This window comes from Oncorhynchus mykiss, chromosome 7 (genome assembly GCF_057628025.1).
Source record: "Oncorhynchus mykiss isolate SJ-2025 chromosome 7, ASM5762802v1, whole genome shotgun sequence".
Lineage (NCBI taxonomy): Eukaryota > Metazoa > Chordata > Actinopteri > Salmoniformes > Salmonidae > Oncorhynchus > Oncorhynchus mykiss.
In genome coordinates, this window is record NC_143028.1 from 35,899,492 (window position 1) to 35,925,786 (window position 26,295).

At 43.2% G+C, this 26,295-nt stretch overlaps 1 protein-coding gene across 2 annotated transcripts; it reads right to left on the reverse strand.

The window, feature by feature from the left end:
* Positions 1–387: 387 nt before the first annotated feature.
* On the reverse strand, positions 388–26,295 carry cttnbp2nla (CTTNBP2 N-terminal like a). Of its 2 annotated transcripts, XM_090240803.1 has the most exons (6): positions 26,056–26,154; positions 21,824–21,949; positions 10,628–10,735; positions 4,265–4,498; positions 3,966–4,073; positions 388–3,879 (listed from the first exon to the last, which is right to left on the reverse strand). In XM_090240803.1, exons 3-6 carry the CDS (start codon positions 10,724–10,726, stop codon positions 2,614–2,616), a joined length of 1,707 nt encoding a protein of 568 aa, XP_090096929.1. In that variant the 5' UTR covers positions 10,727–10,735; positions 21,824–21,949; positions 26,056–26,154; the 3' UTR covers positions 388–2,613. The 2 variants fall into 2 exon arrangements, with proteins under 2 accessions (XP_090096929.1, XP_021464950.3); XM_021609275.3 differs by lacking the exon at positions 21,824–21,949 and having other exon boundaries at positions 26,056–26,295.

Consider the following 26,295-nt stretch of genomic DNA (forward strand, 5'->3'; position numbering starts at 1 on the left):
AAGAGTGATGTGTTTGATCCTATTGATTCATACTGAGCAGGAGTACCTTATTCATGGGAAAGTCAGAAGTGTGTGTGGTGTGGTAATTGCAACTTGACCACTTCATCCAGAGCTGTTAAGTCCTCCAATCCTTTTCTGTTGGCTGTGGTTAGAGCGAGCTCCATTCATTGTGTATGTAGTAGGTGTGTGTGTACACAGTGATTTTACAGCGTTACCTGCTGGCTGGGGGCGGGAGGCTCTACAGCGGACATGAGAGACAGTGAGAGTACCTTCGACTGCCAGGTAATGAGACAGTGACACCTGGTGGACAGAACCACAAGCAGCGGGATTCAAGACATAAAAACCAGAAGAGAGCAATAGACAGACAGTAAAAACAGAAAAGCATGGTTGATTTGTAAATGTATATTTAAAACTACCGGGTCAGAGTAATTGATCAATAGATATACATGTATGAATAGATGGCAGCGAGGTTGAGGAAGTGAGTGTTCTCCTTTTATATCCGTCATGGATAATGCAGTAACAACTCACATGATAAGCAAGGTATAAAACAAATCAACATTCTGGCCCATTCCTCCTGACAGAGCTGGTGTAACTGAGTCAGGTTTGTAGGCCTCCTTGCTCGCAGACGCTTTTTCAGTTCTGCCCACACATTTTCTATAGGATTGAGGTCAGGGCTTTGTGATGGCCACTCCAATACCTTGACTTTGTTGTCCTTAAGCCATTTTGCCACAACTTTGTAAGAATGCTTGGGGTCATTGTCCATTTGGAAGACCCATTTGCGACCAAGCTTTAACTTCCTGACTGATGTCTTGAGATGTTGCTTCAATATATCCACATAATTTTCCTCCCTCATGAAGCCATCTATTTTGTGAAGTGCACCTGTCCCTCCTGCAGAAAAGCACCCCCACAACATGATGCTGCTACCCTCGTGCTTCACGGTTGGGATGGTGTTCTTCGGCTTGCAAGCCTCCCCCTTTGTCCTCCAAACATAACGATGGTCATTATGGCCAAACAGTTCTATTTTTGTTTAATCAGACCAGAGAACATTTCTCCAAAAAGTACGATCTTTGTCCCCATGTGCAGTTGCATACCGTAGTCTGGCTTTTTTATGGCGGTTTTGGAGCAGTGACTTCTTAATTGCTGAGTGGCCTTTCAGGTTATGTCGATATAGGACTCGTTTTCTGTAGATATAGATACTTTTGTACCGGTTTCCTCCAGCATCTTCACTAGGTATTTTGCTGTTGTTCTGGGATTGATTTGCACTTTTCATTCCAAAGTACGTTCATCTCTAGGAGACAGAAGGCGTCTCCTTCCTGAGCGGTATGACGGCTGCGTGGTCCCATGGTGTTTATACCTGCGTACTATTGTTTGTACAGATGGTGGTACCTTCAAGCATTTGGAAATTGCTCCCAAGGATGAACCAGACTTGTGGAGGTCTACAATTGTTTTCTGAGGTCTTGGCTGATTTCTTTTGACATCCCATGATGTCAAGCAAAAAGGCACTGAGTTTGAAGGTAGGCCTTGAAATACATCCACAGATACACCTCCAATTGTCTCAAATTATGTCAATATGCCTTTCAGAAGCTTCTAAAGCCATGACATAATTTTCTGGAATTTTCCAAGCTGTTTAAAGGCACAGTCAACTTAGTTTATGTAATCTTCTGACCCACTGGAATTGTGATACAGTGAATCATAAGTGAAATAATCTGTCTGTAAACAATTGTTGGAAAAATGACTTGTGTCATGCACAAAGTAGATGTCCTAACTGACTTGCCAAAACTATAGTTTGTTAACAAGAAATTTGTGGAGAGGTTGAAAAACAAGTTTGAATGACTCCAACCTAAGTGTATGTAAACTTCCGACTTCAACTGTATATGACAAACCAATATGCGGGTGTAAAAGAGATATATTGTGCTCATGTAAAAATATACATTGTAAATGTTTGACCAGACGATTGGTATGAGAGCAAATATAATATATTTTCATAGTAGTTACACTACACATAATACATAGTAGTATTAATAATACTGCATATACACAGAATTCTGCACATACACAGAATACTGCATATACACAGAATACTGCCAACTTATTAAGCCTTGAAGATATGGAATGTTATAATCATGTGCCATTTTAGGAAATATAACATTATAATAATGTGTTTGTAAGCGGCCTTGGTTCAGTATTAAACTCTGCAGTTTAAGACAAACTCTCTTATTTTGTTCGGTATTAGGCTAAATCCCAATCTTGATTTAGAGAAATGCTTATTTCCAAGCTCAAATTCAAAAGCTGCATTATAAGTAGCGACATTTGATTGTCCCATGACATTACATGCTTTTCTTAGCAAACTTTTGAAAAGTACCCAGCAACTAACATGCATGTTGGCCCATTACTCTTAATTACTGCTTATTCTCCTTATATTAAATTATCAACAAACCCAAAATGCATAAATACAAACACATCTATTGTGCTACAAGAAGAATGAAGCAGAATGCATGTCAAAAATAAAATAAATACAGTTAGCTTGACAGTGTTTTGCAGCGTGCCTCAGCACACGAACGTGTGAGCGGTATAAAAGAGCACAGCGCTAGTAGCACTCAGTAGGAGGCTAGGCTAACTGACGGAGGAAACCACCATGTCCAGCTCTTTAACATTCTCCTGGCCGCTGGTGAGACCACAGCTTCCTGACAGCTCAGGAAAGTGGCTGGCTCTGGTACCAGGGATGGATGGCGCTGGAGACTGGGCCAGGCCAGGCTTCTTAGAGGGGATGGGAGGCGGGTTGCCCCTGTCTGCTCGGGGGATGGTTGGGGAGCAGACCCCCAGAGGGAGAGCAGCACCAGAGGCCCTGGGGATGACCGGGGAGGAGGGGGTCAGGGCCAGGTTACGGTAGTCAGTGCCGAAGGGAGAGCTGTTGGGTGGCGGAGGTTTGGCCCCCTGCTGGACTGTGAAGCGGGACAGGACGTGGGTGACGGTGCTGCGGGCCAGATGCTTGGCCGGGCTTTGGACAGGGACGGGGATGCACTCAGGGGACGGGGACAGGTCTCTAGGGGAGTGGGGTAGGCTGCCACCTCCTCTTCCATCCTGCTGTGGCTCTGGATCAGTGTGGCCCTGGAACTTGTGGCGAGCAGCGTGGAAGCGCTGGTTGATGCCTGCCTGGTAGGAGGACTGGTAGCTGGGACTGGTAGCCAGGGCCAGCCGTTTGGTCAGCTGAGGAGAGGAGCACGGGGAGGAGGTGAGGGAGGAGGACCCCGTGCTGCAGGGGGACAGGCTCTGGTTCAGGAGGGCAGGGGACAGCAGGACAGGGCTGCTGTTCTCACTCCGGTTGTCCAGGCCCAGTCTGTGTGGAAGGGCGTCCTCCCTGAGGCAGTCGTGACCGTTGACTTTAGGCTCTTCACCCCCCTCCACTGGTGGTGGTCGTAGTAGTGGTGACCCTCCACTGATATCCACAGGAGAGTCTCTCCTCTCATCCTCCTCCTCATCTCCCCTCTCTTCCTGAAGCTCTCTCCTCAGCGCCTGCACCTGCTCCTGCCACAGGCAGCACTGGGCCTCTTCCCTCTTGAGCCGAGAGCGAAGCTGCTCCTTCTCCGTGTCAAACTCAGCCAGCCGCTCCTCCACCCTGGCCTCCATCTGCAGGGCCCTCCTCCTCTCCTTCTGTAGCTCAGCCCTCAGGGCCAAGATCTCTCCCTGCTCCTTCTCCAGCCTACGGCTTGCCTCATCCAGGCGGTGGTCCACCTCCAGGGCCCGCTGGCTGGCCCACTTGCACTCCTTGGCCAGGGCAGAGGAGAGCTGCTTGTGCTGCACCCGCTCCTCCTCCAGCTGCTCCAGGACCCTCTTCTGTTCCTTCTCCAGACGACGCACCTGGCCCCGCTCAAACTCCAGCTACAGGCAGAATAGAGTACAATAGGTTCAATTGTAAAAACAAAATCCTATAGCAGTTACCACTCAGATATTGATGTTAACTCTACCTGTTGCAAGAGGCGTTCCCTCTCCTTTTCCAGGATGCAAGTGACATCATCGCCCTCGGCGGTGTCCTCTGCATGCCTTCTTCTCTCCTCCTCCAGATCTGCAATGACCTGACATAACCACAGGGGGGAGATAGAGACACAGAAATGATAAGATCCCAGGTCAGGATAATCTGCTAACTAAATACAACTTCCCGGGTGGAAAATAACCCCTTCGGGAGCAAGCTAGTTTAGTTAATCTTTAATCTAATCAAAAGTGGAGGGGTTGGCATCCAAGGCCCAGCTACAACCCCCAGCCCTACCCTCTTGTGACTGCTATCGGCTGCAGCTAGCTGGGCGAGCATCTTCTCCTGCATCCTCCTGCAGTGGGTGACCACCTGCTTGAGCACAGCCAGGGGGCTAGAGCAGGCTGAAGCCTGGTGGACCCCAGGGCTCTGCCCCCCCAACGCCTCACTGTCCCTCTGCAGAGCCAGGAAAGGGTCGCTCAGGTTGTACTTCCCATAGCGCTTCTCCACATATGTGTCTCTGCACTGGGCCTGAGGGAGGAGAGGAGGCGAGGGTTGAGAAACACTGGGGTAGAGAACTGTATGTGTGTCAAAACGGGCTATATTGTGTAGAATGGTTATTGTTCAATCTGCTTTTACTAACAGTCACTTAAGGTTTCTAGCTGAATAAACAGACTCTGTCCCTGAGATATTTGACCGTTTTGTAAGTATATAAGAAAGTCAAATATCATTGTCAGACAGTCACTGGTACTATGCAGCTACATGTACTATAAACAATCCATGTACTATGCACAAGTGTAACCTGGTTTCCCAGCAACGTAAAAAAGAAAAAGCCATAATCTGTTTCTTTTTCAGTTTCTGCATGCTGCCCTTTCCCTTCCTTCAGGCCTGCTGCAATAATCTTCCTTCCACTGCCTGCTAAACAGGAAGTCAGACACAGCGGCAAACATAACATGCCAAGAGAAACATCAACCATATGTTCTATGGGAGTGGGGATTCCCATCCCTACCAGGAAGATTGAGATAGGAAAGAGAAAGAGAGGGTGAGAAGGAAAGAGGTAGAGCAGGCAGAGGAGGAAGAAGTAGAGAGAGAGAGAGGGGGGGGAGAAGAGAGCGAGGGAGCAGGCAGAAGAGGAAAGAGCGGTAGAGAGAGAGAGAGGAAGAAGAAACAGATGTTTGTCTGTCTTCAGTCAGAGCGTTTGTAGGGTGTCTGGGCTGGTGTCTGGGCCAGGTCTAACTAGACCTTTACTCTGCCAGTGCAGGGGGAACAATGGTGACTTCAGCAACTTGCCTCTGAGCTGCCTAGTGGGGACTATTCAGTAGCCTGATGGTCTGGGGGTAGAGACTATTGGCCAGACTATCTATCAGTTTTTGCCATGCTGCTCCTATACTGCCCGCGTCTCGAGTGACGGATGCGGGGAAAACAGACCATGGCTCAGGTGGCCCCTGATGACCTTCTTGGCCTTCCTGCAACACCTGCTGTCCTGGAAGGCAGGCATTGTGCGCCCAATGGTGCGTTCGGCTGAGCAGTCGGCTAAGCAAGTAGAGTCCGGTGTGTCTCTGCTGGGCAGGAACAAAACAAATGCCAATGTCATTTATAATATCTATCCATCGGTAAAGATATCGGGATACAGAGGCTGTGAAGTCTCGATCATGCTGTTATTTGATCCGGTCCGTTGGGATATGAGAGAGCAGATCAAAAAGGATGGAAAATAAGGAGAGGCAGGAAAGCACAGGAGTCCTGCAAGACCTGAAACATTTCTCTGAAACACACAGTGGGCACAGTCTGGTGCATGACAGCTAGTCATTAGCCATTACCCAATACCCCGGTCCTGTATCTGACCTGTATGACCCAGGAGAGAGAGGGAACATTCCTTAGCCTCACACATCATAACACAACCGTCTAGCGCAATGGTCCCCACACCAAGCACCAAGCCTGGTCCCAGATCTGTTTGTGCTACAGCCAACTCCTCTGACAATCGTTGTCATCCATCCAGGCCTCGAACGTTTCCAGCTCACACACGCGCACATGCGCGCACATGCGCGCGCACACACACGCACACGCACACACACACACACACACACACACACACACACACACACACACACACACACACAGCAGCACAAAGGGAGGCTGTTTTGTGTTCCAGTGGTGTTTTCGAGAAGGGGGGAGTGTGAGGAGGAGGAGGACTGACATTAAACACATTCCTGATGTAGTTAATGTTTAACAACCAGGTCAACCAAAGCTTATTCACTCATTCCTGTGCTAATGTGGTGCTGATAACAGGCACGAAACGGTCCCAATTCTAAAATGGTGTACTTCCTATTTTCCCACACTAGTGTGTGCCAAATATGGGCATCTCTGGGCTCCAACTTTCTGCAGCATGCCACAGTAAGATGAGCCATGGATGGATACTGGTTAACAGTGAGAATAGCTTCAGGCATTATCATCAAACATTGTATAAACAGAACATAGGAATATCTGTCATATTAACCCAACTTGATTTCCCAGCAAACCATGCTATTATAAGAAATTAGTTAAAAAAAATAAAAAAAAGGAAAATAACAAACTTAACCCTTTAGACTCATTGGAAAAAGGAAATCACCCAGTGACTGACAGTGACACACATACAGCACCACGTCAATGGCAGCTTGTGGCTGCTCTGTTCAGCCACATACTCAATAGTTCTCATGACATACTGGGGTGATTCAGAATTAGTAAGAGACTCTGAGCGCCTTGAGCAATAAGAATTGTTCACATCATCTGCCGCTCCAAATATTGGCGAGTTCATATGCTAGCTGACACACGGTTCTTTGTTTTGTAGCGAGAAATGAAAACATACACCTATTGAAAACCAAAAGAGGAAAAGTTGTTATAGTCCTCTAAGCCTTTCTCAATTTGAGTAACTATGGCATCCATTGTGGTAATGCTGTGCACTCTTCTTTCACGTGAGTGCAAGGAGAGATTCCATATTCCAGTGTATACTGTTTTTAGGTCATCTCTGAACCATTGCTGGCCACAAAAGACTACTGCTTAGGCAACCAAGGAGCGAGTTAACAGATCAAGGGGATTTAGTGTCAGTGAAGACACACAGTCAGCCACACATCCTGACCGCTCCAGTTAAGGCCTTTGTTTATTTGTTCACTCCCAAGTCTCCCTGCTCACATAGTAATCTTCCACCCACTCAGCACGGTGCATTAAACTGCCTTGCCTTAGATGGCCAGCGCCCAGGAGATGTGTAGATTGTGGTCTAGACACAACACATGAATGATCTAGGGGGCCTTGATTTCTGTGGTTTGTTCACCTGGATCCAGTTTGTTGTGCCACTCAGGTCACTTTTGTGTTTTACTTGGTACTAATCAGCAGTCACGGTGATCAATTTAAACTCAACATGACTTGTCGAACATGCAACTAAATCATAACACGTTAGCATGAGCCTGCAGCGTTTTGGGCAGATTTGAATTATGCTGCTGTTGTTCTGTTTTTTGTCGTTGTCTGTAAACCACATTGTGTATATGAATGTGATCTTCCCGAGTCTACCTTAAAAAGGATGAATGGAATATGTGGGTCATCAGGCAGAGACAATCCTCAGACTGCAGACAGATAGGAGGGTAATCTTCTCACAGCCAGACAGTCTGACATCCCAGGTGCATGGACAGTATGAATTGGCATAAGTGGCTAGCACCGTGGCTGTACACTGTGGCTACTAAAGTAGAGCTTTTCCCTGGTTGGCCTAAGGACATCCTATCAATTAAAGTCAGGTTAAATCATGAGAGGTCAGGTAATGGGTAGTCTGTCTCGTCTCCAGCCGTCCCGTGTGTACAGTGCAGTACCACTAGAATCATGATAAGGGTAATGGCTAACTCTGCTCTCAAACCCCTGTCCCAGTTTGTGGACCACTAACCTGGCTATCTTACATCCGCGACTCCTGTGAAGCATGAGCCAAAGGCGGTGGAGTGGAGAGTTAGGAGTCCGACAGGATGTTGACGGTTCACCTCAGTGGGAGGATTTTATTTACAATATTTACAGGTGCAGTATGACTTGGCCAGTAAAAAGAAAATACAAGCTTGAAGATGACATAAACACTTGGATGAATCAAAGATATTCTCAGCAATGAAAAACTGTTTGGGCATTCAACTACACCACATGGTCAAAAGTATGTGGACACCTGCTCATTCCAAAATCATGGGCATTAATATGGAGTTGGTACCCCCACTTTGCTGTAATAACAGCATCCACTCTTCTGGGAAGGCTTTCCACTAGATATTGGAACATTGCTGCAGGGCACTGATGTATGGGCGATTAGGCATGGCTCGCAGTCTGCGTTTCAATTCATCCCAAAGGTCTTTGATGGGGTTGAGGTAAGGACTTTGTGCAGGCCAGTCAAGTTCTTCCACACCAATCTCAACAAACCACTTCTGTATGGACCTTGCTTTGTGCATGAGGGCATTGTCATGCTGAAACAGGAAAGGGCCTTCCCCAAACTGTTGCCACAAAGTTGGAAGCACAGAATTGTCTAGAATGTCGTTGTATGCTGTAGCGCTAAGATTTCCCTTCATTGGTACTAAGAGGCCTAGCCCGAACCATGAAAAACAGCCCAGACCATTATTCCTCCTCCAACAAACTTTTCAGATGACACTATGCATTCAGGCAGGTAGCGTTCTCCTGGCATCCGCCAAACCCAACTGATGTTTGGCATTGCGCATGATCTTAGGCTTGTGTGCGGCTGCTCGGCCATGGAAACCCATTTCATGAAGCTCCTGACGAACAGTTCTCATGCTGACGTTGCTTCCAGAGGCTCAGAACTCAGTAGTGAGTGTTGCAACCGAGGAGAGACGAGTTTTATGCGTTACGCGCTTCAGCACTTGGCGGTCCCATTCTGTGAGCTTGTGCGGTCTACCACTTCCCGGCTGAGTTGTTGATGCTCCTAGATGTTTCCACTTCACAATAACAGCACTTTCAGTTGACCGGGGCAGCTCTTGCAGCATCCTACGGGTGTGGCTGAAATACCACATACTTTTGTATAATGCCTATCACTGAACACAGGTATAGCTCCACTCTAGACACCTGTTACCTGCCCAACCTGCTATCTCACCGGCAAAGGCCAATCTGAGCATGTAGGCCTACTCTTTCCAGGAACCGTCCTTCGCTAGGAATGTTACAACATGATAGCACAAAATACATTTCTACAATACATGCATTATTTACCACCATAGACATATCATCATTATCTCATTAACAACCGTTTTACACGAAGACACACCCGTTAGTTTGTGTCATGTCCTAGGTGGGTACAATGCAGAGCCCGGAAAATATTTATCAAACATTTTAAGGGGGGTACTTGTTTCTGAAAATACTGTCACTGAATGCATATCTATAATCCGTAACTTCTTGTCAATCCGTCTGGATTTTATAACGCATAGCCTACCACTGTCTACCACTGGCGAATTATACGGTGCCGATTCGGAGAAAAGTTTAGTTCAGACAGTTTCTATACAGATATCCACATATATACAATCTGGATGGACGGACAAGGAGTTACGGATTATAGATATGCATTCAGTAACAGGATTTTCGGGAAACAACTAACCCCCTAAACATTTTTGCCAAATATTTTTCGGCCTCCGGATTGTAGCACTGTAGGACACCATGCGTGGATGGGCATCCTATATACAGTAGGGCTGGTCAACAGGGAAATAGTATGTGCTTCAAACAAACACAAGGTAGGTTACATTTGATAATAACCCATCAATCCTCAATCATTATTCAAATAATATATTTCACATTGCTAAATTATGTACTTCAATGGGCAGCTTTATAATGGCGTGCACAACAAACAACTTGACTGGGTTGGGGTCAATTCTAACATTAGAAATGAATTTGAATTGGCCACATACCGCAGGAAGCAGAATTTGAATTAGAATTAAAGGAAGTATATTTTAATTCAATCAAATTCTAATGGCTTATTTATCTCCATCTAAATGTTTATTTTGACACCAATACCATGTAGCATAAGGTTGAAACATTTTAAAACTTATTCTCCTAATAATAATAAAAAATGATTACAGAGGTCTGGAAATATTATAAGATCATGTTGTGGGTTGTCTATGGTTGTCTATGGTTGTCTATGGTTGTCTATGATAATTCATAATTTCCTTGTTTTTAAAAATCAGAATACATTTCCCAGAATGCATTACATCAAACACTGCAGTATTGAAGGGAACAATCTAACATTTCATGATAAAGGAAATCTGAGTTTTAATCAAACAAATATTTGAAATGGTATGTGTATTCTTTGCATTAATAAGTGGTATATCCTTGATAAAGTATTTGTCAAATGAATAAGACTTTCATGTTTCATGTCTTAGTTGAACGAGTTTGAATTACTTTAAATTCAATTCCACTTCCTTCAATTAAAATGCTGCTTCCTGTGGGGTGTTGCCAGTTCAAATTCAACTCAAATTCATTGTTTAAATTGAATTCAATCCTGAAATTCCAAATTGACCCCAACCCTGGTAACAACTCCTCAGACATAATTATAAATTATAGTTTTATCTTTATGTTTCAGACCTCATATTATGGGTAATGGTGGCATCATTGATGGGCTTTTGGGTCCTGGCTGTAAATTACACAAGGGGAAAGACGATGGATAGCTCTTACCCTGAGTGCCTCGATGACCAGGTCACGAGCCTCCAGCTCTCCCTCCAGGACACTGAAGAGCATCAGCAGCTCTGGCTTGCTCAGGCTCTCCATGTTCATCTGGGGCTCCTGTGGGAAGGGGACAGGAGCTTGATCATTACAAGAGGCACAATTCATTCTCTATTCTAATGTTCACTGTAAATACAATGTGCAGGAAGTTGTGTCCTTTACTCATTGTTATAATATACCAAAATAGAAGTTATGTGAATATGTTTTTTGCATTGTGTATTTATACATGATATTTGGATATGATTGGCCTATACTGTACTTAGTTTAAAGCATCCTTGTGTCCTGTGGTTCATTGTGGAACTATGATTTTTAAGATATATTTTACAGTGCAAAATGTAGTACAAATCTGGCAAAGACTTGGATATCAGGCAACATTTTAATCCAATAGCTCCACTAATAAAACACTAGATGCATTTACCAGGCCCTACTGAGCCTGGACGATCATTAATAAAAGCTAAAAGCTTTTGTAAACAGAGAAAATCCCTGGATTTTCCACTCACTCTCGTGGCTCATTTGTCTTTGTGAGGAGCCTGTGAACATCGTACACGTGAAGACAAATGCCTCACACACACACACAGGCCAACATATGGGGAGCAGATTTTTCAAAAACTGTCCCAATCTGCATCCACATTGTCACAAAGTTGTCGACAAGATATTAAGTAAGTGACAATGAGCTGTTTGCCCTCATTCATTCCCCTTTGTTCATATCAAGACTCAACAAGTTGTGCTTTGCGATCCTCTCTCCCTCCAACATTTGGTTGGGCCTCTTGAGAGTTTGTGGTTCTGTTAAAAGGCAGGGTAGAGAATGTTTAAGATCTGCTGTGGTGTCTTTGTAGGCGCCATGCACTCATTACTTAGTGCAGCTGCCCTGGGTCTGTTGACAACTCTGTGGTATCCACACCTCAAACATACAACCACATTCTGACCAGCCAACACATGCCGGCCAGGCTTTGGAATCAGTGTAGTTCATACAGCATCCCACTAAGTGATGGGATCCATAAAATAGTAGAAAACTCACGGTGTGCTCTATGGGATATTATTAGTAGGTTGGAAAGAGACTGTCATATGAGACAAAAAAATACAGTTTGACAAAATAATCAAGAGGGTGCTCTGTTGAACTCGGACGAACCAACAGGGCCAGGTGGGCTTCCTGACCAGGTGACCTGACCAGAAAAATATACAAAAATTAACCTGTGAGCATTACACTCTATTATGATGTCCTTGTACCTCCCCCAATCAGCATCCCCATATCGGATTATTCATGGCTATTACAGAAAAAATAAGAAACACTCACACTGCTTTTGCTATTTTCACTGCTCTTTATTAAGCTTTACGTATCGGCCTCAAGGCCTTCGTCAGAGCTCGAAAGCTCTGGTTAGTTCCCCATCCACCCAGTGCAATCTGTTAGCCATGCTGCTCCAACCGCTAAGCATTCAGCAGGCCTTCCCCAATACGAGCTCTGTGGTCGCCCAGTAGAAGTTGCCACATCATGAAGTCATCAGGAGGGGCCGCAGGAGCTCTGAGCGTTGTATAATGAGATGGGAGCTTTTATTAGAGCTGCTACTGTACAGCATCATGGGGGGCTAAGCTCTCCCTGCATCTGTCATACAAATAACAAGAGACTTAAAGCATCTGAACGGATGTCTAGACGATGGGATATGAATCAATTCAATTCATTTTTCTGAGCTCTGGGACAATAGCAAAAGATAGAGCAGCAGAAATAGAACAGAATAATATTAGGAAGCAAAATATTTGCTTCCTCTCGTCTAAATCGATTATTCCACTAAAGTTATTCCACTAATACATTATGGTTCTTTCTGGCAGTTTCATCCCAGATCCGAGAACACACTGTAGTGTGTAGCAGATCTATGATCTTTAGATGTGTTTTCTTCCCTCTCCAGACCCTCATGGTTTGGTTTGTTGGCTGACCACATGGCTAGAATGTTAATTAAACTTCCCACTCCCTTCAGTCTGCTTTTACAGTCTCGCTAATTTCACAGCTGCTTGTATGACGGAATATACGCTCAGTAGTAATGTGTTATTCAAATAGAAAGCATGGGTAATGTTATTAAAAGAGATGGCATGCATGGGAAAATCCAAAATATTCCCACACTCATTCATTTCCGCTTCCTAAAGAAATGCCTGCGTCTATAATCCTTTTATCCTTGTTTGTTTGAAGCCTAGTCAGCCATGTGCCCCTTGTAATGGTACGTTAAACAAACATTGCCTCATAACAAACTTCTAACTAAACCTGAGGCTCTCTCTCGCTCTCTCTGTGTGTGTCTCTTTCTCTGTCTATCTCTCCGTCTCTCTGTGTATCTCTCGTTCTCTGTCTCTCTCACTCTCTGTGTGTTCAAGCTTATGCAGGTTGCCAGATTTGTCATGCATTTGTCAGTTTTCTTAACTTGAACCCAGCTAGCACATATTGTTCTGAGAACCATATGTTTATTTGTGCTTGGTGAGTGCGTGGTTGTCCTATGGTTATTTTGCATACAACCTTCTCACAACTTTCTGGAAATGTTTTTTTCATTACTTTAACAGAGCGTTTCCTAAAAGTTCAAACATGGTTACATTTCATTTCAATTTTGGAAATGTTCTGTGAACATTCTCCAACTGGTTTGACATTGGTAATGTTCCCAAATAGTTCAGAGAAGGTTAAGAAACAACGTTCATCTGTGGGAAATTCAATTCTTCAGCGTAACAACTCCTACAGGTTCTCAAGTCCAGAAAATCAACAGCGTAATGTTTGGATTCTGTCTTGTGTCAGGTGAACTGTTGTGCACTCACCTTTGGTCTAATAATTTCCCCATGATCTCCAAACTGTTCCCTTTCAATTGCTACCATGGTTATACATATGCTTTTCATTTTCTTCTTTAAGAAACATTTCAATTTAGGCACAAGTATAAAAGGTTAAAGGGAAACGTCCCATGATGGTATTGACTGTCCATTACTGCTTATCAGTGGTGGATTTAGGTATGGGCGACATGGGCAGCCGCCCAGGGAGGCCGCACAAAAACATTTGGAATGGTGACATTTGAGGCGATTGGTTTTCTATCACTCATTTGCACGTCATGTCAATGATATCATGTCACCGTGTGGGACTGTGGGTCAATTAACCTTGTCGGAGTGGGCGCCCTGATTCAAGTTTGTGAGCTAGGCAGGCTACTGCCTGGGAAGGTCTCCCACTCAGAACTTTGAGATGGGGAGGGGGACGGGGGTAGGTTGACCTCAGGTCTTCCCACTGGAAGCCCGAGGTAAGGGGAATGGGGGAATCTATCAAATAGCGCACCTCTAACTTTGTACAGTACTAATGCAATTAGTAAAATCAGTCACACTACGAAATGCTACCAAATAAACCACAATTCTTTCATAATACTGTGAATATATAGTTCCACAGACATATTGTTGCATTTTTTTCTGGTTTGTGTGAAATGGTTAAGAATAATATAAAACCAGTCTACACACCACCAAGGTGAATTGGTTTAGTCTTGACTCTTGGTTGACAGTGTTGGGGGATGGATAATGTATTAATGCTCGAGTGCCAAATCAACACAAATGGATAAGAAAAGGTCTAAGCCATCAGGTTTAAAGTTTAGGAAAAAGAGGAAAGAAGAAGAGGAGAAACGCGCAAAAGATAAAGGTATGTAGCTATGTCATCTCTTTATGAGTATAATATTATGCATGTAATGAAATAGGCTAGTATAACACTTATGTTTGTTAGCCTAGGTTGCTATGCTATTACACATAGGGCGACAATATTCCGTTTTCTGTCCAACTAGCTTGGATATAATTTCACAGTTTCTTCATGATAATGTGTGTAGCCTGCAGCTTCACCTGTCCTTGTGCTTGTCTCCACCCCCTCCAGGTGTCCATACTGCTTGCCCTGACCTCGAGCCTGCCTGCCACTCTGTACCTCCTGGACTCTGACCTTGTTATGATCTTGTGCCTGTCCACGACCATTCTCTTGCCTGCCCCTTGGATACAAATAAATATCAGAGACTCGAACCATCTGCCTCCTGTGTCTGCATCTGGGTCTCGCCCTGTGCCCTTATACTAGCACGGCAGGGTAGCCTAGTGGTTAGAGCGTTGGATTAGTAACCACAAGGTTGCAAGTTCAAACCCCTGAGCTAACAAGGTACAAATCTGTCGTTCTGCCCCTGAACAGGCAGTTAACCCACTGTTCTTAGGCCGTCATTGAAAATAAGAATTTGTTCTTAACTGACTTGCCTAGTTAAATAAAGGTAAAATAAATAAAAAATTACTGATTTGGTTAACTTTCATTGAGGTGACATCATAAAGGTTTTCTGTGATTGTATTGACTAGGTCCTGAGCTCAGTAAGGGGAATTTCCAATGCTAACTTATATATATATATATTTTGTGATATATTTTGGGGTGTCTTATGACTAGAATCAGCCAAGGAGGTTGTATGGTTCATTTGGTTCCTATTCTGAAAGTTTGTGTAAGGGGTGCGTAACTGGTGGCAGGGAAGTCAGACGCAGGAGAGCAGAACTAGGTAATAGCCGGAGCAGTTTAATTGCAAAACCAACGACATAAAGAAATAACCAACATGGGTACAAAACCCGACGCGCACCAGTAAACATGTCCACAAGCACTTAAAAACAATTCCACACAAAGACATGGGGGTACAGAGGGTTAAATACACAACAATAAATGAGGGAAATGAAAACCAGGTGTGTTGGAAATCAAGACAAAACAAATGGAAAATGAAAAGTGGATCGACGATGGCTAGAAGACCGGTGACGAACACCGCCCAAACAAGGAGAGGAACCGACTTCGGTGGAAGTCGTGACAGTTTGATAAATTGTGCATAATGACATTTAATTGGGCAACAAATATATTTAGGGTGTCAGACTCATATACTGTTTTTCAATGCAAATTCAGGGGGACTTCTGAAGTATTTTGGAGCACCCTCTGGTACTGGCCAGGATGAGGAGCCATCTATCTCCTCAGCCACACAGGCCTCTTCAGAAATTATCTCGGAGCCTTGGGATGCGGAGCCATCCACCTCAGCCACACAGGTGTCTTCACAAATGTTGTCTGAGCCTGAGGATGTGGATTAAGACCCATTTGCTTCCACTTCTCCCCAGCAGGATTCTTCCGGTGTGTTTATGGTCACAGGCACTTGTGTGTGTTTGGGTACACGCACATGTGTTTGTGTGCATCCCTGCGTAACATAAACAAAATAAATAATTTCCCTTTTGCAAAGTTTTAATTTTCAGTTCCGACTGACAGAATTCGGACACAACTAGTTTGCAGAGGACGAAGTGAGGTACCACTTAACTTTGTTTTCCCAAGGAATGAGAGTGATGGAAGAAGTTGCCACCACCAGTATTTCAGGAAGACCTTGGTGATTGGTGAAAAACTCCCTAGAAGTTGGTTGGTGTATTCTGAAAGAAACAGCCTCTTCTGCTTCTGCTGCAAACTCTTTTATAACAAGAACATTTAGCAAACTCAGGACTGACAGACTGGAAACATGCAAGTTATTTGCTGACTTCACACCCCTTTTAAAAAAGGGGAAACAATTGATAAGCGTGAGATGGCACTTATGGAGGCTGAGAGGATAAGATGGAGAGAGGTGTTGACACGTCTGACTGCTATTGTGCAGTCTCTGGCAATTAGAAATCTGGCACTAAGGGGACACACAGAAACATTGTACTCTCCATCAAATGGACATTTTCTCAAAGAGGTTGAACTGATGGCACAATTTGATTGGGTCATGAGAGAGCACCTTAACCGTGTTCAAAAAGGGAACTCAAGTCCCTTTTTGAACACATTGATTTGAACACATTGATTTGTTGAGCAGCAAGGTCATTTCAATAATGGTGAGTGACGTCAAGATGGAAAAATTCCTCTTTATCATTCTAGATTGCACCTCAGATGTCAGCCACACTGAACAGTTGTCAGTTGTGACTAGAAGTGTGTCACTGGAGGAGTTCCACATAAAGGAACATTTTATGGGGGTTTTGGAGGCCATGGGCCAACAATTGGCATCCCTGATTCTCAAAAGATTAGAGAAGCTACAAATTCCTTTTGAGGACTGCGGAGAACAGTGTTTTGATAATGGGGCCAACATGAGAGGCAAGAACAGAGGTGTCCAAGTCAGACTCCTGGAAATGAATCCAAAAGCTCTATTTGTGCCATGTGGGGCTCAAACATTGAACCTGGTTGTGGCTGATGCACCTAAAAGTTATGTTGATGCCATAGGTTACTTTGGCATCTTACACAAACTGTACACCTTGTTCTCAGCCTCCACACAGCGATGGGCCATCCTGAAAAAAACATGTGGACATCACTTTGAAGATGTGGACTGAGACAAGGTGGGAGAGTAGAGTTAAGGGTGTCGAGCCACTGAGGTATCAGGCAGCAGCGGTGAGAGAGGCACTGATTGAGGTGAGGGATCAAACCAAAGACTCTGATAAAGATTGAGGCCCAGTCCTCGTCAGAGGAGGTGGGATCATACCGCTTCAGCATCTGGTGTAGTATGACATCTGGAGCCAGATCCAACATGTGAGCAATCTGATGCAGTCTCCCAGTATGCATGTGGATGTTGCAGTCAGTCCTCTCAGAAAGACAGAGAGAAGACTCAGCAACTATAGGGCATCATGCTTTATGACTGCACAAACGCCAACCAAGGACATTTGCGAGGGTATGAATGTAGAGGCCGTTCTACAAAAAAAAAGGCTGATGTCCACAAAGCGGCACTTTTCATTCAAATCATTTGATGAGCCTTTCAGTGATGCCCTAAAGAAGATGGAGGTGACTGAGAGAAGTTTGGAGTGCTGTCAACTGTCGAAAGTCTCTCAAACAAGGAGCTGACAGAACAGTGTGAGGCCCTTAATATGACACTGCACTATAAAGAACACTCATACTTGGATGGCAGAGAGCTTGCACAGGAACTGAAGAACTTGCCTGACTTGCCATCGAAGACCATGACCCTGCTTAAGCTGCTGATATTTATACACGAAAGGGAGCTCTCGGAAATGTATGAAGGGGGGGTTCGCCAAGGGAGTCATACAAGCTAGAACCGCCACTGCTGCTTATCAGATATTAACCATCATTTATTCATTTTATTTTTTTACTTTAACAAAATATTTCAGTTGTTGAGTATATTACATTAGTTTTATTTGATTACTTGATTATTTCATTCCAAGTCATCATCTCATTTCTATAGCGGTGCTCCCTATGAAGTCTGCCAAGATCACTATTTTGCAGTTCTTCAAAGTAAATAAAGCATACCTTTATGACTGCTGAATACCAACTGTCAATCACTTTGATCATGTATTTTCAAGTAGAGATACTTTGCGAAGCAACAGCTGCTCTGTCACAATCGCTGCTCTCCCCTCACAATCCGCATTCTTGTTTCTTCCAAAGCAGGCATAAAAGAAACACAGACTGGATAAATAAAGATGCGTAATACAATATTGCACACATGTATCTTTAGAGAAACTGTGAAATGTGTGCATTGACCTCACATTTTAAAAAAAATACAAAATGGAATTAAAATAATTCAACCAACATATGTAACTTAGTTGTTTAAAAAATGAAAAATAACCAAAATGTTGGTTAATCGCTCAGCACTACTAGCTAGCAACAGTTAATTAGCTAAATGTCCACAAATGTTTCATACGTGTTTTGACCTGCCCCGAAATCGATATAGTGATTCACAGTTGATTTTGGTATTTTAAACTGCATGTCATGATCGCGTCTCGTGGGGATAGACAAAATCAACATGCGCATAATGGCGCACTCGCGCGTGGCTGGCGAAGTCAGCATGTAAGAATGGTATTTAAAAGCATACATTCTGTTAAGAAACCTTTCCATACAAAACACAAGAAAACTTCAGTGATGTTCAGAGAAGGTTCTAAGAATGTTATATAAAAACGGATACATTCGTTCTCAGCATCAACAAAACACTCTCAGGTAAATCAGAAATGTGTAGTTCTGACTATGCTCAATCGGTAATGATATTAAAAGCAAATAGTTATAAAATGTATTTAACAATCCCTTGAAAAAAGCACGTAGTTGTCAATGGTTTTAGCGTAGCTGGGGTCGTATTGTGACATTTTATTGAAAACGACCTATTGGCCACAACTGATCTTAATAAAACCTCCCAGGAAAACTTTCAAGGATCCAGAGTAAAACATTCTCAGAACCTCACTGCAACCTACAAATAAACGTTCCCAGAACAGGAAAAAATTTCACTTTTGTTCTCAGAATGTTTAAAAAACATTCAGTTTTACCTGTCAGGAAAAGTATGGCTTCATTCCTACAAACAATTTGAAACCAAAAACATACGTTCTGACAACTTCCAAGGAACAAAATGTGATAGCTGGGGAAGATAGCGCCCGGAGAAGAGAGGCAGACGTAATTACGTGTCCCCAACCGATTGTGTTTTTTTGTTTGCTTATTAGCGTTTTTTGTAACTTATTTTGTACATAATTTTGCCGCTACCGTCCCTTATGACCAAAAATAACTTCTGGACATCAGGACGGCAGAATCCTTTTTTCTTTTAACAAGTCTGACGAGCCCGACGCGAACGATATACTGCTTTCTCGGGAACAGGCCCAGATATCTGTGATTTGCGTGAAGAGGAGGTGGAGAAAAAGGGCCCAAAGTGCGGGATGCCTTGTGAGAACTTGAAGTAGATCGAATAATCCCACACTTCATTCCATTCTACTAGCAAACGTTCTCTTTGGAGAATAATATAGATGACCTACGCGCAAGATAAAACTACCAACGTGACATTCAAAACTGTAATATCTTATTCTTCACGGAATGATGGCTGAACGACGACATTTTCAACATACGAGGAATTGAAAGTGTCGTCGTTCAGCCATGATTCCGCGAAAGCTGATTATACGCTGTACCGGCAGGATAGAACAGCAGCGTCTGGTAAGACAAGGGGCAGTGGGCTATGTATTTTTGTAAATAACAACTGGTGCACGATATCTAAGGAAGTATCAAGCTTTTGCTCGCCTGAGGTAGAGTGTCTCATGATAAGCTGTAGACCACACTATCTACAGTTGAAGTCAAAAGTTTACATACAGTTAGGTTGGAGTCATTAAAACTCGTTTTTCAACCACTCCACAAATGTCTAGTTAACAAACTATAGTTTTGGCAAGTTGGTTAGGACATCTGCTTTCTGCATGACACAAGTAATTTTCCTCAACAATTGTTTACAGACAGATTATTTCACTTATAATTTACTGTATCACAATTCCAGTGGGTCAGAAGTTTACATACACTAAGTTGACTGAGCCTTTAAACAGTTTGGAAAATTCCAGAAAATGATGTTATGGCTTTAGAAGCTTCTGATAGGCTAATTGACATAATTTGAGTCAATTGGATGTGTACCTGTGGATGTATTTCAAGGCCTACCTTCAAACTCAGTGCCTCTTTGCTTGACATCATGGGAAAATCAAAAGAAATCAGCCAAGACCTCAGAAAACAATTGTAGAACTCCACAAGTCTGGTTCATCCTTGGGAGCAATTTCCAAACACCTGAAGGTACCACGTTCATCTGTACAAACAATAGTACGCAAGTATAAACACCATGGGACCACGCAGCCATCATACCACTCAGGAAGGAGATGTGTTTTGTCTCCTAGAGATTGAATGTACTTTAGTGTGATAAGTGCAAATCAATTCCAGAACATTGTGAAGATGCTGGAGGAAACAGGTACAAAAGTATCTATATCCACAGTAAAGCGAGTCCTATATCGACATAACCTAAAAGGCCGCTCAGCAAGGAAGAAGCCACTGCTCCAAAACCGCCATAAAAAAGCCAGACTACGGTATGCAACTGCATATCGGGACAAAGATCGTACTTTTTGGAGAAATGTTCTCTGGTCTGATGAAACAAAAATATAACTGTTTGGCCATAATGACAATCAATGTTTTTGAAGGACAAAGGGGGACACCATCCCAACCATGAAGCACGGGGATGGCAGCATCATGTTGTGGGGGTGCAATATATCATGTTGTGGATATATTGAAGAAACATCTCAAGACATCAGTCAGGAAGTTAAAGCTTAGTCACAAATGGGTTTTCCAAACGGACAATGACCCCAACCATACTTCCAAAGTTGTGGCAAAATGGCTTAAGGACAACAAAGTCAAGTTATTGGAGTGGCCATCACAAAGCCCTGACCTCAAACCCATAGAACATTTGTGGGCAAAACTGAAAAAGCATGTGCGAGCAAGGAGGCCTACAAAGCTGACTCAGTTACACCAGCTCTGTCAGGAGGAATGGGCCAAAATTCACCCAACTTATTGTGGGAAGCTTGTGGAAGGCTACCCAAAATGTTTGACCCAAGTTAAACAATTTAGAGGCAACACTACCAAATACTAATTGAGTGTATGTAAACCTCTGACCCACTGGGAATGTGATGAAAGAAATAAAAGCTGAAATAAATAATTATCTCAATCCATTATTCTGACGTTTTACATTCTTAAAATAAAGTGGTGATCCTAACTGAGATAAGACAGAGAATTTTTACTTGGATGAAATGTCAGGAATTGTGAAAAACTGAGTTTAAATGTATTTGGCTAAGGTGTATGTAAACTTCTGACTTCAACCGTACCTAGAGAGTTTTCATCTGTATTTTTCGTAGCTGTTTTACATACCACCACAGTCAGAGGCTGGCACTAGGACAGCCTTGAATGAGCTGTATTCTGCCGTAAGCAAACAAGAAAACGTTCACCCAGAGGCAGCGTTCCTAGTAAGCTGGGGATTTAATGCAGAGAAACTTAAATCTGTTTTACCAAATTTCTGTCAGCATGTTAAATGTGCAACCAGAGCAAAAAAAAACTCTGAACCACCTTTACTCCACATACAGAGACGCATACAAAGTCTCCCGCGCTCTCCATTTGACAAATCTGACCATAATTCTATCCTCCTGATTCCTGCTTACAAGCAAAAATCAAAGCAGGAAGCACCAGTGACTAGATCAATAAAAAAAGTGGTAAGAAGAAGCAGATGCTAAGCTACAGGACTTTTTGCTAGCACAGACTGGAATATGTTCCGGGATTCCTCCGATGGCATTGAGGAGTACACCACATCCGTCATTGGCATCATCAATAAGTGCATCGATGATGTCATCCCCACAGTGGCCGTGCATACATACCCCAACCAGAAGTCATGGATTACAGGCAACATCCGCACTGAGCTAATGGCTAGAGCTGCTGCTGTCAAGGAGCGGGACTCTAACCCGGAAGCTTATTAGGAATCCCGCTATGCCCTCCGAAGAACCCTGAAACAGGCAATGTGTCAATATAGGACTAAGATTGAATCGTACAACACCGTTTTTGATGCTCGTCAGATGTGGCAAGGCTTGCAAACCATTGCAGACTACAAAGGGAAGCACAGCCGAAAGTTGCCCAGTGACACAAGCCTACCAGACGAGCTAAACTACCTCTATGATCGCTTCAGGGCAAATGGCACTGAAACATGCATGAGAGCGTCAGCTGTTCCGGGAAGACTTTGAGATCACGCTCTCCGCAGCCGATGTGAGTAAGACCTTTAAACAGGTCAACATTCCCAAGGCCGTAGGGCCAGACGGATTACCAGGACATGTACTGCGAGCATGCACTGACCAACTGGCAAGTGTCTTCACTGACATCAACAGATCCACAGATGATGCAATCTCTATTGCACTCCACACTGCTCTTTCCCACCTGGACAAAAGGAACACCTATGTGAGAATGCTATTGTCTACAGCTCAGCGTTAAACACCATAGTGCCCTCAAAGCTCATCAATAAGCTAAGGACCCTGGGACTAAACACCTCCCTCTGCAACTGGATCCTGGACATCCTGACGGCTGCCCCCAGGTGGTAAGGGTAGGTAACAACACATCCCCACACACGACTCCAACACCATCATTAAGTTTGCCGATGACACAACAGTGGTAGGCCTGCTACTCTCTGTTGTTATCATCTATGCATAGTCACTTTAATAACTCTATTCACATGTAGTGGGGCAAAAAAGTATTTAGACAGCCAACAACTGTGCAAGTTCTCCCACTTAAAAAGATGAGAGAGGCTTGTAATTTCCATCATAGGTACACTTCTACTATGACAGACAAAATGAGAAAAAAATCCAGAAAATCACATTGTAGGATTTTTTATGAATTTATTTACAAATTATGGTGGAAAATAAGTATTTGGTCACCTACAAACAAGCAAGATTTCTGGCTCTCACAGACCTGTAACTTCTTCTTTAAGAGGCTCCTCTGTCCTTCACTCGTTACCTGTATTAATGGCACCTGTTTGAACTTGTTATCAGTATTAAAGACACCTGTCCACAACCTCAAACAGTCACACTCCAAACTCCACTATGGCCAAGACCAAAGAGCAGTCAAAGGACACCAGAAACAACATTGTAGACCTGCACCAGGCTGGGAAGACTGATTCTGCAATAGGTAAGCAGCTTGGTTTGAAGAAATCAACTGTGGGAGCAATTATTATGAAATGGAAGACATAGAAGACCACTGATAATCTCCCTCGATCTGGGGCTCCACGCAAGATCTCACCCCGTGTGGTCAAAATGATCACAAGAACAGTGAGCAAAAATCCCAGAACCACACGGGGGGACCTAGTTAATGACCTGCAGAGAGCTGGGACCAAAGTAACAAAGCCTACCATCAGTAACACACTACTCCGCCAGGGACTCATATCCTGCAGTGCCAGACGTGTCCCCCTGCTTAAGCCAGTACATGTCCAGGCCCGTCTGAAGTTTGCTAGAGAGCATTTGGATGATCCAGAAGAAGATTGGGAGAATGTCATATGGTCAGATGAAACCAAAATATAACCTTTTGGTAAAAACTCAACTCGTCGTGTTTGGAGGACAAAGAATGCTGAGTTGCATCCAAAGAACACCATACCTACTGTGAAGCATGGGGGTGGAAACATCATGCTTTGGGGCTGATTTTCTGCAAAGGGACCAGGACGACTGATCCGTGTAAAGGAAAGAATGAATGGGGCCATGTATCGTGAGATGTTGAGTGAAAACCTCATTCCATCAGCAAGGGCATTGAAGATGAAACGTGGCTGGGTCTTTCAGCATGACAATGATCCCAAACACACCGCCCGGTCAACGAAGGAGTGGCTTCGTAAGAAGCATTTCAAGGTCCTGGAGTGGCCTAGCCAGTCTCCAGATCTCAACCCCATAGAAAATCTTTGGAGGGAGTTGAAAGTCTGTGTTGCCCAGCAACAGCACCAAAACATCACTGCTCTAGAGGATATCTGCATGGAGGAATGGGCCAAAATACCAGCAACAGTGTGTGAAAACCTTGTGAAGACTTACAGAAAACATTTGACCTCTGTCATTGCCAACAAAGGGTATATAACAAAGTATTGAGATAAACTTTTGTTATTGACCAAATACTTATTTTCCACCATAATTTGCAAATAAATTCATAAAAAATCCTACAATGTGATTTTCTTGATTTTTTTTTCTCATTTTGTCTGTCATATTTGAAGTGTACCTATGATGAAAATTACAGGCCTCTCTCATTTTTTTTAAGTGGGAGAACTTGCACAATTGGTGGCTGACTAAATACTTTTTTGCCCCACTGTACATATTACTTCAACTAACTGGTGCCCATGCACATTGACTCTGTACCAGTACCCCCCTGTATATAGTCTCACTATTGTTATTTTACTGCTGCTCTTTAATGACTTGTTTCTTTTACTTCTTATTCTTATCCATATATATATATATATATATATATATATATATATATAACTACATTGTTGGTTAGGGGCTCGTAAGTAAGCATTTCACTGTAAGGTGTTGTATTTGGCGCATGTGACTAACAAAATTTCATTTGATTTGACCAACATACTTTTCAGCTCTGGCTAAGCCAATCAGTACTGTCCATGAGTCACAGCACAGAAGTAGCAGATGCCTTTGGCCTGCTGCAGGATGACTGACTGACTGACTAACTGGCTCAGTCTCTGCAGGTCATAGCCCAAAGGCCGGCAGATGGCGATATTGACTTCATTTTACCTCCAAACATGTTGTATGCAGCCGGCAATACACTCCATACCCCCATGGACCGGTTCATTTCTAAAACATTCTCCTCTATTCAGACTGCAAAGGCTTCGATTTTCTACTTAACTTTGAGAAGGTGGGGGAAAAAACTAGGAAAATATACATTCTTCCTTATGAAACACAATCTTCCACCACAATGCTAGAGCGGCTAAATACTAATCCCAGAGTTGCGTATCGCGTTCGGCCAATCAGGTTGCAGCTTTCTGTTGTTTACCCCTGCCTGAACGCGGGGCGCAACATCAGGATGTAGCATTCCTAGGCATTTGCCATTCTATCATGTTGGTGGAAAATTGTGTTTCATAAAGAAAGTACGCGTATTCTGCCCGTTTTTTTTCCCAACCTTATCACCATTAAATAAAGTTAAGGAGGAAATCGAAGCCTTTGCAGCTTGAATTGATAAGGTTTTAGATACAAACGATCCACGAGGAATATGAGTGTATTACCGGCTGCATGACAATTCGTTTGGACGGTAAAATGAACTCAATATCGCCACCTGCCAGCCTTTGGGCTAAGCAGGTCACAACAGACAACTCTTTGTGTCAAGAGACGGGATCAGATCAAAGTAATAACTGACATTCCTTTTCAAAGTCAGTAGCATACTGTAGCTACCTAAATGTGTGTTCTCATGCATGTCTGTGTGCAATAATTAGAATTTCAGTATCATGTCAGTGCTATTACAATTTTTTTTTATAATAATCCCTTTTGTAAAGACATTATAATTAATTGACGTCCTCCTGGTTCATTTCAATGACCTGACCTCAATGGTCGGACCTCACATTAACAGCTTTAGGAAATACTAGCTAAACGTCTCAATGATACATCAAAACTAGTGGATAAACTACTCATGTAGTCTTGTCTATTTGTTGCAACAATGTTACAATGTAAAATGAGGTAGAAAATACAACACTAGACAATAAATAGACAATTTATAACGTTTGTCAGTCACATGATATAGTCCGGTTTCACATCACTAAATTAAGTACAGACTTTGATTATAAGCATGTCTACCAAATCAGGATAAGTAAAACAGAGAAACAAGCACAACACATAAATAATATATATGTCTATAGTATTAGCCAATCTCTATCTGGACATTGAAGATCCTACAAAACCCCTCTAAATTTACTTGAGTTAATGAGCAACAATGTTTCATGTATGTTTCACTTCTCTAAATTTTCTTGAATAGGCTACTGCGGATAATCCAATAATTTAAGAATAAACAATTGTATTACGACAGCTGTGTGTGATTCGAGTGTCTGGCTATTCATAATTGTATAAAAGTTCATCCTCGACAATTAACATACCTTCATATGTCTTTTCAATGCCTTTGTAAACTCCAACATCAACTTTGCCAATTGTTAAAGATTGTCTTGTCTTGCGTCTTCAGTTTCCGATACGGAAGAAATTAGTTCAAATGTGACAAGTCCATCAGCCTATAGGCAAGTCCGAATTCAAAGTTTTGACCTATAAGATTAGTCTACCTCAGACGCAGGAGGCAGTGAAAGGAGGCTGTTGCATGGGTTAGGATGGATTTCTTTGTTTAG